We start from the raw sequence: 12,274 nt of genomic DNA on the forward strand, positions 1-12,274 counted from the left end.
CTGTATAGAGTAACTTTTAACTAGAGATTATTTGGGGGCAATGGAAGGGAAATTGATTTGCAAACAGGATCAGTTGGAAAATTAACTGGGGGTAAATTAATGAACGGGAAGCTGATTGGGGGCAATCTGGGGCAGGGTGCAAATTTGTTGAAGAATTTATCTGGGGGGATATGGATGAGAAATCAGGCAGCTTGCCTTCTGTGATACTTTAAATCTAAACTCGTGTTCGTGCCTGTAGGCCTGTGCCCCTAATCCAGGCATAGGCAAACTCAGCCCTCCCGATGTTTTGGGACTACAACTGCCATCATCCCTAGCTAACAGGACCAGTGGTCAAGGATGATGGGAATTGTAGTCCCAAAAACATCTGGAGGGCCGAGTTTGCCCATGCCTGCCCTAATCTTAAACCACCTCGCAACACCAGCTCTTGAGGAGCCTTGCGATTGGCTGTTGGCTGATCACATGACTGAAACCAGGCATCACCAGCCTAGGACTCTCCATACGTTTCTGACTGCAACTCCCACCAGCCCCAGCCCTCATGGCCAATGCCCGAGGAGGATGGGAAATGTAGTCCAAGGTTAGCAAAGGCTGGCTTTGCTTGACTCCACTCACTCCTTGGCCCTAGGTATAAAGTACAACGTCTCCCTGGATGACAGAAAATTTGGGGCAAGGGCCGTCTTCGATGGCAACTCCCAAAAGCTGCTGCAGAAGAGGACCCGGGCCACCGTGGGTAGGACAACCTGCTCGGCGGTCCGTTTCCACGTGATTGTGAGTACATTACAAGTGTGGGTGGGGCAGTTCTGACTCCGACTGATGCAGATAGAGACCCCGTGGGTCATCTAGTCCAACCCCCTGCAATGCAGGAATCACCGCTAAAATATTCCACTCCTCTGCTAAAAAACCACCAAGGTGCACGGTGTTCCCCTGTTTTAATCTCAGCAATGCTGTGAATCTTTATCAGGCCTGCTATCTAAAGACAACCCTGGATTTGTTTGTCCTTTGCAGGACACCTCCGATTACCTGAGGCCGGTTGCAGTCCTGGTGAAGTTCGCACTGAATGATGCCGAGCCAGGCCCTGTGCTGGATGATAAATCACCCACCAGTGTTAAGAAATTGGTGAGTAGCACATGCACAGATGCCCCTTTACCTGCTGCCCATGCCGTTCTGCACGTCAAACCAGACCAACTTTGCTGCATGTCCTGCAAGACCTTCTTCCTGCTTGGCTAACCTGGGGGTCAAGATTTCATTTTGGAGATACTTAATTCTTGCTATTACTGCTATTATTATTTTTGTATTGTTACAGTTAGACCTTATTATGACCTACATGGTATTTGTATAATTTTATTCTATAGTTACCGAAATGAATTTTTAAAAGGACTGGTTTATCTAATGCATATACGGCTGCTTTTAGAAACAGAGGAGCATTCCCCCTTTATGTACCTTGCTTGAGAACTATATAGTTGTGTAACCTATTCATATAATAAGTTTATCTGTTTTTGAATCATGATTAATTCATAATACAATATAAAATAAAAATAAATTAATCAATTAATAATATTGTGGAGAGGGGTTTGCATCACACAGAATCATCCTGCCTCTTGCTTTCTCTGTAGATCCCCTTCTTTAAGGATTGTGGTGAAGACGACGAGTGCATAACAGATCTGGTGTTGCGAGCTCAGATGGACATCACAGGATCCAGGTAGGAATTAGAGTGAAAGGTCCCTCTCTCGCTACATCAGGCCAAGCAAGTAGTTCATCACCTTAGTTCATCAGCCACTTGCTGGTCCTCCTGGCCCAGGACCCTGTCAATCCAGTTCCCCCATAACAGGTGGCAGGAGATCTGTTGCTGATGATAATCAGCTTGAGAGAATCATTTGATTGGGAGGCTGGGCAGAAATCAAGACTCCTGCCCTCCTCACCTTTTGCAAGGCAGGCGTTTGCCATCTCCTCTTCTCGTTCCAGGCAGAAGCCGCACGTGATCCGCAAAGGGAAGCGGAAAGTCTTGGTGGACGTCCTGCTGGAGAACAAGCAGGAGAATGCCTACAATGCCAGCCTGTGGCTCTGGTTTTCCAGAAACCTCCACTTTTCCAGCCTCGTGCTCAAGGTAAAGCAGAGGCCCTGTTCCCGACTGGCGTTCTGCTGTGGTCAAAAGTGGTGGGCTGGAAGCAGAACGAAATGATCGCTAGGATACTGAGGGTCACCCTCTGGCCAGGGACGATGCTGACTCCAGGAGGACTGAGAGTTGCCATAGCATTCTGGAAAGAGAGGCTGTCACATCTCTGAGGCTTAAATGTCATGGTGCCAACCTGAAAACTCCTGTGTGAATCATGAAGATGTGCATATTTTCACATCATTTATTCTGCTTTTTCATTTCTGCTTATTGGGGGGCCAGGGGAGGGACTTGAGCTCCAGAAACTCCCCTCACTTCTGAGATTGCACCAAGGATTCAAGCTTTGTCTTTGCAGCCAACAGTGTTTTGTCACGATCACATGGTCTATGTGTGTTTTCTTTTTTAAAAAACAAAAGCAGAGAATATGTGACTGTTTACCAAATCCTGCAGGTTTTCTGTAGCCCGGAAGGTATACAACCTGGCCTCCGCAGCCCAAGGCTCTTTAAACACCTGTGTGATAAGCAGAAGTTGAATGGGCACAGTTTTCTCTAGCACAGAGGTGTAGCAACATTACGTCTTGGATCTCTGCCTACTGTGCAGCTTTTTGAAAGCTCTTGCCAGGAAAGCAAAAGGTGGAAACTCAAGTTGAGGAGGCCGGATCCCATTCCATGCGCTTGATGGTTCTCTCCTTTTGCAGCTTTGCTCTCTCCTTCCTTCCACAGGGGGAGAACTCAGTGAAGGTGGAATGCACCTCCCCGTCTTCCCAAACCCGAGCTTGCCGTGTGGGCTACCCTGTCTTCAGGTCCCTAGCAAAGGTGAGAGAGAAAGAGCAGCTCTTCAGGATCCCCTTAGAGCGGGGCTCCTTGGAACATTTCCTAGGTGAACAGTTTTCCATTTTTTCACGTAGGGAAAATAAAATAAAAGACAGCTAAAGGAAGATGTGGGCTGTGTACTCGCTATACACTTCAAGCACATGACTGCCCCCAAAGCATCTTAGGAACTATAGTTTACCTCCCATGGAGCTACAATTCCCAGCACTCTTAACAAACTACAATTCCTAGAGTTCATTGAGGGAAGCCAATGTGGTACAGAGTTTATGAATGGTGTAGAAAAAGCAGATACGGAAATGTCCCCCCCCCCCTCTTTCACAGGTAGCCTTTGTCCTGGAGTTTGAATTCAGCTGCTCTACCCTTCTGAACAAAGCACAGGTGAAGCTCACAGCCAGCAGGTGAGAACCAGGGAAAAGTCAGAAAGAAGGCCATCTATCTATCTACCTATCTATCTATCTATCTATCTATCTATCTATCTATCTATCATCTATCTATCTAACCACCTCTTCAGCTTTGTATTTTATTTTTGATTCAGATTTGTCATGGCTAATGACTAGTACAATATAGTTGTACCTTGGTTGTCAAACTTAATCTGTTCTGGGACTCCGTACGACTCCTGGCACCTTTCGACAACCAAGGCGTGGCTTCTGATTGGCTGCAGGAGCTTCCTGCACTCAGTCAGAAGCCATGTCAGATGTTCAGCTTCCGGGGAAAAACGTTTGCAAACCGAAACACTCACTTCTGGGTTTGTGGCATTCGGGAGCCAAAACACCTGAGTACAAAGGCGTTCGAGAACCAAGGTACGACTGTAAAGTTATTTGGCTTTGCATTTGACCAACTAGAAGTTGTGTAGAGGAGGGTGGCCCTCAAAATCAAGGTCCTAAAAACTGAGCCTAATGAGGAATGATTGAGGTAGCTGGGGATGCTTAGCTTGCAGAAGAGAAGACTAAGAGCTGATAGGACAGCCATGCTCAAATATGTGGAAATTGTTTCCCATTTGGTTGTGTATTTTTTTTTGATGTGGTTTATTTATTGTTTATGACTTTTGTAATTTGTATGTAAATCTTGTTATGCTAAAATAAAAAAATTCCTTCCAGTAGCACCTTAAAGACCAACTAAGTTAGTTCTTGGTATGAGCTTTCGTGTGCATGCACACTTCTTCAGATACACTGAAACAGAAGTTGCCAGATCCTTCTATATAGTGAGAAGGTGGGGAGGGGTATTACTCAGAAGGGTGGTGGGAATCGGAGATTGGCAGATAGCTGAGATGAGCCTGTTGACGACTCTTAACGACTGCAATAGCTCTTACAGGAAAAGGCAAGGGGTGAGAAGGTGAAAAATGGCTTAGTCATGTATAATGAGATAAGAATCCAATGTCTTTGTTCAGACCAGGTCTCTCCATGGTTTTAAGTTTGGTAAACTATGGCAGACCAACACGGCTACCTATCTTGTTATGCTGTAAGCCGCCTTGAACATTGTTTTTTTAACTGGAAAGGCGGCATACAAATAAAAATGATGATGATGATGATATCTGAAAGTCTGTCACATGGGAGATGGGGCAAGCTTGTTTTCTGCTGCTGCAGAGGACTAATGAGTTCAAATTACAAGGAAGAGATTCTGACTAAACAGTAAGAATACCTATCTGACAGGACAGCTGCTCGACAGTGGAAAGGACTACCTCAGGAGGTGGTGGATTCTCCTTCACTGGATGTTTTTAAACAGAGTTTGGATTGCCTTCTTTATCTGAGATTCCTGCAGCACGGGGGTTGGACTTGATGACGCTTTGGGTCCCTACCAGCCCAACAATTCTATGATTTTACAATCTTTCCTGCAGTGACAGCCATGAATTGAATGAGACCCTGACCGACAACATGGCACAGCCCCTTGCCTATATCCGTTATGAGCCCGACCTTTTGCTGACCAGGTGAGGACCTCTGTGTAGAGTGAGCTGCATGCAGGTTGGATAAGAGGATAGAGCCCCCTCCTTGCAAGGTGTCCCTGGCAGGATGATTCAGCTCCCCCAGGTGGAGACTAAACCAAATGTGAACACCATCATCACTTGGCTAATTCAGTCCAATGGCTACCTTTTATCTCTGTTGACATTCGAGGCTCTGGTTCCTCACGCAGGGATGCTTTCAGTTCTGACGCAACTCCCCAGTAGGACTACCCTGGCCTGTCTTAATACTTAGATTACCCTTCTAACTGTTGGCTGGCAAGGAACCAGTAAAGGAGAATTCCCTGGATGGCAAGATCCAAGTTTGGGGCAAGTACTCTTTTGTGAGAGAACCCCTGCAGAGATGTAAAATCACAAGATATGCAGCAAAGTAAAGTGTGGAAATATATAGACTATTTAAAGGTCTAATATGCCCTCCTAAGTTTCAAAACCTCTTCCCTTAGCATAGGAAAAGACCATAAGTTAACAATGGTTTACTTACAAACTCTTCAAAGGTCAGATTCATGTTTTTTCCCATACAGCGTTGAGAAAACACAGGCAGCAAAACTTCAGTAGGTTAGTTTCAGTGGTGAAAGTTCCTATTTGTATAGGAACACAAGGGTGGCTTGCAGAAAGCCATGGGGTCTGAGCTGGGAGCCACCAGCTCCTCTTTACACATAGGAGTTCACATGGTAGACTGAGGGAAATAGTAGACTTGACTTCCTTCCTCTCAAGGTGAAGGGGAGTGACTTAGCTAAACCTGGCAGGACAGCTTACCCTATGGCATAAACCCCTTCATGCATTAATTAGGCTTAAGCATTTTGGTTATATGAGACTGGTTATCTGACACTAATTTATCCTACATTACTTACCTTAGATGGGTGGGCTGAACTTTTGAGTTTCATTAGCTCTAAACATCCCACAGCACTTATTGTCATTACGGGTGGTCTGAATAGGAGGATTAGTGATGACATCTCTAGGCCTCCCATTTTCATAATATATAGATTGGGAAGTTCTCTTCCTTTTGGAGTATCCCTCCAGCGATAGCTGCCTGAACCATCAAGGGATATTGGAATAGATATGGAGTTTGGAAAGAAATGAAGTTACAATTGATCAACATGGCCTACCTTCCAGGGGCAGGGCGAGGGAAACAGGTGCTATTAAAGGATGTCAATTTATAAATACTGTAATTTATTTATACCATTTATACCCCATTTTTTTTCTTCATGGAGCTCAAGGTGGCTCACATGGTTCTCCCCCTCCTCATTTAATCCCCACAACAACCCTGTGAGGTAGATTAGACTGAGAGTAACTGGCTCAACATCACCCAGTGAGGTTCATGGCTGAGTGGGGATTCGAACCCTGGTCTCCCACTCCCTGGCCTGACACTCTTAAGTGCTATATCACCATAGGAGATGGGACTAGGTGGACGGTACAGTCATACCTCAGGTTGAAGTAGCTTCAGGGTTGCGCTCCATGGCGACCCGGAAGTAACAGAGCGTGTTACTTCCGGGTTTCACTGCTCGCGCAGACGCTCAAAATGATGTCACGCGCATGCGTGGAAGCGGTGAATCGCGGCACGTGCAGACGCGTGGATGCAGGTTGCGTTAGCTTCAGGATGCGAACGGGGCTCCGGAACGGATCCTGTTCGCATCCAGAGGTACCACTGTATATAGATTTTCTTCTTCAGGCAACAAAAGGCCTTGGGTCATCTCTGTAGAGTGTGCAGTAAGCAAACAATCTGGGTTATTTGCTCTCTGAGCCCGGCCTTGGGTAGGAAGGGCGGGGTATATATAAAAATTGTTGTTGTTGTTGTTGTTGTTGTTGTTAAGGGTTGCCGTGGAGAAATTGGAAATTGCGGCCTACACAATCTAGAACTGACCCAGCTTATTTTCTATGGTTCTTCTCTCCCTCAGCGAGTCTACCCTGAACCGCTACGAGGTGCATCCTGTTGGGACATTTCCAAGTGGTATGAGCCCCGAGTTTAGGACTACCGTCAAGGTAAATAAGGAGTTGGGACAGGGTTTGTATGTCAGCAGTAACACAGGGAAGGGTGGCCAATTTTCTGCTCCTCTGCAGAATACCATGCTTTATCATTAGCGGCATTAGTAAGGCAGCGGCAAACCTGTGCCTGGGCTGGACCACCTCAGATCGCAGGGAGTGGCTCCTCTAAGTAAGATATACAAGCATATCTCTGTGTAGAAGTCTAGCTTATCAGGGGTCCAAGTCTCGAAGTTTAATCCAGACTGCAGGACTCACGTGACTAAATGCTTCTCCAGCAGACCCAGGCAAATTGGGGTACCAATCCTTTAAGATCAGGGCTGGCCCCCCCAGAAGCTTTTGAGCTCCCATTCCCATCAGCCCCCTGGCCAGCATGGCCAATGGTCAGGGATGATCAGAGCCTGATAACAGTTAGAAGGCCACAGGTTCCCCTCTCGTTCTTTTGGGCACCTGGTTCCACAGACACACCTGTTGACTTATTACTGTGACCATCTTTCTTCTCACCACTGCAATGCCTAATAGAAAAAGAAGAAAAGCAACTGGCAAAGGCACTGTTCACTCCTGTGGGTTCAGAGAGCGAGTTTATAGCTCCTGCCCAATCAGATTTTCAAAGTTCAGCTTAGAGAAATCCACAGTTTCAGATTCCAGTTTCCAAAAATGGTGACCCTACATAATTTTTTTAAAAAGTTTTGTGCAGTTTTTTGCTTCATCTATTGGACACTTTTCTCATCCTTGTAGGTGCAAAACCTCGGCTGCTATGCAGTGGAGAACCTCTCCCTTGTCATGGACCTGCCTGCCACAGCCTATCAGAACAGTGAATTCCTCTCCGTCACACGCATCATTGCAGATAACGTGAGTCACTAGGCCTTCACCCGCAGAAGTGCTTTGGGGCCTCTGTTCTTGCTGTCATTTGGGGTCTTAGGGGGAAATTCCAAATGACACTTTCCTGTTCATGGGGCAGCAAGTTCTCTTGCACAGCCCTGGCAATGCACCACGTATGACATCGGGACAGATTTGGCCCAGAAGGCTGCTGTTGCTGATCTGCTCAGTTTCAAAATCTGCAATCCGGTTTAGAGTGAACACCTACTAAGTTGCGGGCAAAGGATGTTCTTGTGCTTGGCATTGGGGCATCTGGTTGGCCACTGTGAGAGCAGGATGCTGGACTAGATAGGCCCCCTTTGGCCTGATCCAGTGACCAGACTCTCCCTATGCTCATGGCTTACAAGGTCCTCTTATACAAGTCCTTAGATCTAAATGTTCTAAAAGCCCAGCTTTAGTAAAGTTTAAGTTGCAAACAGCTCTGTCCACTTCCTCTAGCACTTTGGGTTCAGCAGGTTCTTCTTAATTTTAGCTGGCGGCTGAGCAGGGCTTTTTTCCAGCCAGAATTTGCCAGAACTCAGTTCCAGCATCTCTTAGGTGTGTGCCATTGCCATTATAAGAGAACAAAGACAGTGTTCATGATGGGTTCCGGCACCTCTTTTTCTAGAAAAATAGCACTGCTGCTGGATATTGTTTAGTACATCTTAATGCCAAAAGAGATGAGAGAGAGAGAGAGAGAGCGCAAAATGGGAGGGGCCAAACATGAATAAGGGGAGGGAAGGAAATCCATTCCTGTTCAGAGACCTGGGTGTCTGCTGCAGGTCCTCAAGGAAAAGCTTAAAAGGACCCCTCACACATATTGATGTCCCTTTCCATTTTCTAGGTGACCTGCACCATGCAAAATTTGACAGAGGCCCCTCAAAATGCAGCTGGTGGTGTGATGATCCCTGTTCATCCGGAAGAACTTGTGCACGTAGAGAAACTGGTGAGTGCCATGTTAGCAGACCTTGCAGCTTGGGTGAATTTGATTGAAGTTTCTGGAGTTTAAAGGCTTTATTCATGCAGGAACTATGTACAATATGAGTGGAGATGACAGAGAAAATAATAGATGTCTGGAGAGACTAGCAAACAAAATGGCTCAGCTTTTATGGGTAAATTTAACATAGACATAAAAACTACAAACAAGTGCTGGCCAGATTGCAACACAAAGTGTGCCCTCATGTGGTTTAAAGTAATTCAAGAGAAGGAGATGTATTTGCCTTTTTCCAACTTTGCCTCCTCTGGATTCCTCACTGTGACTCAGGCAGCTTCAAGACTGGCTGTCTCTATCACAACCCAACTGTTGCTTTTCCATTGCAAGTGCAAACTAAAAGGTCAGTTAAAATTGTTTTAACACAATTTAAAATGGTACCACCCAGAAAGGTAAATAGGGAGAGTCCCAAGTGGATATATTTTTCCCCATTTTATGTTGCACCCATGATTGCAGAGTGTGTACACTAATTTTTGTTTGTTTGTTTAGATTTCCTAAGAACCATTCACCTGCTTGATTGTTTTTTTTAAAAAAATATCTTCATAGCTGTCAGAGCTGCTTGAAGATCCTAGCTCACACAGGATCACGCTAGCCAGCGATCATTAAGTAAAAGTCTTTATTGAATTACAGTTTCCATTCTCACGCTGCTGCGCGCAACTCTACGTCTAGTAGCTAGATCGGCGAAGCTCCGTCTGAGTCTCCGCCCCGTGTGTACCAACTTAATATCCTAGCCTTGCTCCACCTTTTCCGCCTGACTGTCCTCCTCTGGGTCCCTCTACCCCCCGGGGTTTCTTCCTTCCGGGATTCTTCTGACGCTGACCCGGACCCTCCTGTCTCCTTGCGCCGGGCTTTAGGACCTGGCTCTCTTTCGGGGCTGCTTACTGCGCCGCCTTCCTCTGCATTTGAACTTGGCGCGCGCGCCCAACCTTCCACTTTCCTCTTAACCGTTTCTTCGCTCCCCGATGGAGGTGTGGCCACTCCTGACTCATGCCCTCCCTCCTGTGGTGAGCTGCCAGCGCTTCCCCCCTGGCTCCCTTCCTCTTCCCTGCTTCCTGGCGGTGACGCTGGTCCCGATTTCCAGCTGCTCTCTCCTGAGTCCCCTCTGGCTCTATCTTCCTGGGGTGCCCCCCTAGACTCCCCCCTTGCCCTGGCCACTGGTGCTCCTTTCTGTGAATCCTCTGATTCACTGGAAAGACTAGGAGATCTCGGGTCGTCGTCATCACTCATCTTTTCTTCTGCCTCCTCCCCTTCGCTCTCTGTTTCCTCCCTTGCCCGTGCCTCTGCTCCTAAACCCCTGACATCCATCCCCCCCTCGAAGCCCCCCATTCCCCCCTCCCCTCCTTCCGGTGCTGGAGCTGGGGGCTGCTGTTGCAAAGGGACGAACGTCGGATATCGGTCGCTTCCCGTGGCGGGCCTCCATCTGAAGTCTCGCGGGTCTTCCTCCCTGCTCTCGTCGACAACGGTCACCTCCGCTTCCATCTCTGTGCCGCCGTGCTCGAAACCAGGGTCGTCCCCGAAAACGTCCATGTCCGTCTCTCCCTCACTTCCTCCTGGCGCTGTTGCTCGTCCTGGGCCTTCCAGCCACCGTCTGCGGAACTGCTCCTCTGGTCTATCGTCCCACCAATACGAGGGTTCTGATGCAGATCCCGAGGGTGACCCCTCCGGGGAACGGACGTCTTGTGTCGGGTCCTCGTCCGAGTCGAACCCCCGGAAAGTGCTGGCCGAAAGCGTGGGCGTGAAAAGCCAGTCGTCGAAAAAGTCTGCTGGCATAGGTCTATGGGGAAAGAGGGCATGAAACTCGTCTTTGAGGAGAGGTTCGTCCAAGGCGTAGCCCGGCACCCAGCTGTTCGCACTGGCCGGGGTGCCCTCCTTGGCGAGAAAGTATTCTACCCCCTCTTCCCCCCATCTGGAGTCCAAAATCTCCGTGACTTCGTTGATGCGCTCCTTCTGTGCCACTCCCGCGTGCCCTGTTCTGTCTCTGACCGGACTCGGCGCTGTTCCGGGTTCCTGGAACCTGTGCGGTGCCTTGTAGGGAGTGAGCACCGATCTGTGGAATACCGGATGCATTCTGGAACCCTCCGGAAGTGCCAGTCTGAAAGCTACCGGGTTGACCTGCTCTTCGACTTGGTAGGGCCCCAGTTGTTTATGCCCTAGTTTCTTCTTGGCCAACGACCTGGCCGGCACTGCGTGGGCTGCTAACCAAACCCAGTCTCCCACGTGGAGCTCTTCGCCAACCCTTCTGTGCTTGTCCGCTTGTACCTTGTATGCGTGTTTGGCCAGCTCCAGGTGGCGCCTCAGCTGATCGTGGACTTCCTGCAGCTCCGACGCGAACGCATCTGCTGTCTGCGGCTCCCCCTCCCCCCTTCTTTCCAGTCCCGGGAAGGTTCTGGGGTGCCTCCCGTTGTTGGCGAAGAACGGCGTGACCCCCGTGGACACGTGCTTCGTGTTGTTGTAGGCGAACTCGGCAAGCGGCAGGTAATCCACCCACGTCGCAGGCTGTTGATTTGCATAACATCTCAGGTACTGCTGCATGATGGCATTGACCCGCTCTGCTTGCCCGTTGGTCTGCGGGTGTCTCGCCGACGCCAGGTTGATCTTGACGTTCAGGAAGCCCATCAGCTTCTGCCAGAAATTCGAGATGAACTGCCGCCCCCGGTCAGACAGAATAGACCGTGGCAGACCGTGAACCTTGAACACGTGGTCTATGAACAGTTTGGCGGTTTGCTCCGCCGTGGCCACCTTAGCACACGGAATGAAATGTGCCATCTTGGAAAACAGGTCCACCACCACCAGCACTGCCGTCTTGCCCCTCGAGCTGGGCAGATCCGTGACAAAGTCCAGGGCCACCCTCTCCCAAGGTTCGACCGGAGTTTGCAGCGGTTCCAACAGTCCGGCCGGCGGTTTGTGCACTGGTTTGGCCCTCTGGCAGGTGTCACACCTCGCCACGTAGTCTGCGACCTCCCCTCTCATTCCAGGCCACCAGAAATCCCTGGCTACTAATTCCACCGTCTTCTCCTTGCCAAAGTGCCCGGCCGTGGGCGCGTCGTGCAGCTGCTGCAGCACCTTGGCACGAAGGTCGTCTCCCGGCACGTAGATGGCCCCCTTACGGATGAGCAAACCATCTCGTAGCTGGAAACCGTCGGCCGCAGCCGTGCCCCTTTGCACCTCTGCCATCTTTGCTTGCGCGAAGGAGTCATCCTGCAACGCTCGTCGCACCGCCTCCAGGTCCACAGTGGCCGCGGCGCACGCCCATACTGTTGGTGCGAAGATGTGCATGGCGGCCGCTGGCGTTGCGTCCTCCAGATACTGTGGCTTACGGGAGAGGGCGTCCGCCATGATGTTAGTGTCCCCCGGGACATACTCTATGCGGAAGTCGAAGTTCGCAAAAAACTCCGCCCAACGTATCTGCCTCTGGTTTAGGAACTGTGCCGTGCGCCAGTGCTCCAGATTCTTGTGGTCCGTGCAAACCTGCACCGTGTGCTTGGCGCCGATCAGGAAGTGCCTCCACGCTTTGAACGCTGCGTGAATGGCCAGCAACTCCCTGTCCCAGATGG

General features: G+C 49.2%; 1 protein-coding gene across 1 annotated transcript in view; it reads left to right on the plus strand.

Annotated features, from left to right (window-relative positions):
* ITGA10 (integrin subunit alpha 10) overlaps positions 1-12,274 on the plus strand; it is a 61,748-nt gene that overhangs the window by 39,631 nt on the left and 9,843 nt on the right. The window contains exons 17-26 of the mRNA XM_083478239.1: positions 623-765; positions 1,003-1,113; positions 1,611-1,696; positions 1,960-2,101; positions 2,830-2,922; positions 3,259-3,335; positions 4,772-4,861; positions 6,787-6,871; positions 7,610-7,723; positions 8,574-8,675. Coding sequence (XP_083334365.1) covers positions 623-765; positions 1,003-1,113; positions 1,611-1,696; positions 1,960-2,101; positions 2,830-2,922; positions 3,259-3,335; positions 4,772-4,861; positions 6,787-6,871; positions 7,610-7,723; positions 8,574-8,675 — 1,043 coding nt within the window. The remainder of the gene's footprint in view (positions 1-622; positions 766-1,002; positions 1,114-1,610; positions 1,697-1,959; positions 2,102-2,829; positions 2,923-3,258; positions 3,336-4,771; positions 4,862-6,786; positions 6,872-7,609; positions 7,724-8,573; positions 8,676-12,274) is intronic.

This window comes from Podarcis liolepis, assembly GCF_965112155.1.
Source record: "Podarcis liolepis genome assembly, chromosome: 15".
Lineage (NCBI taxonomy): Eukaryota > Metazoa > Chordata > Lepidosauria > Squamata > Lacertidae > Podarcis > Podarcis liolepis.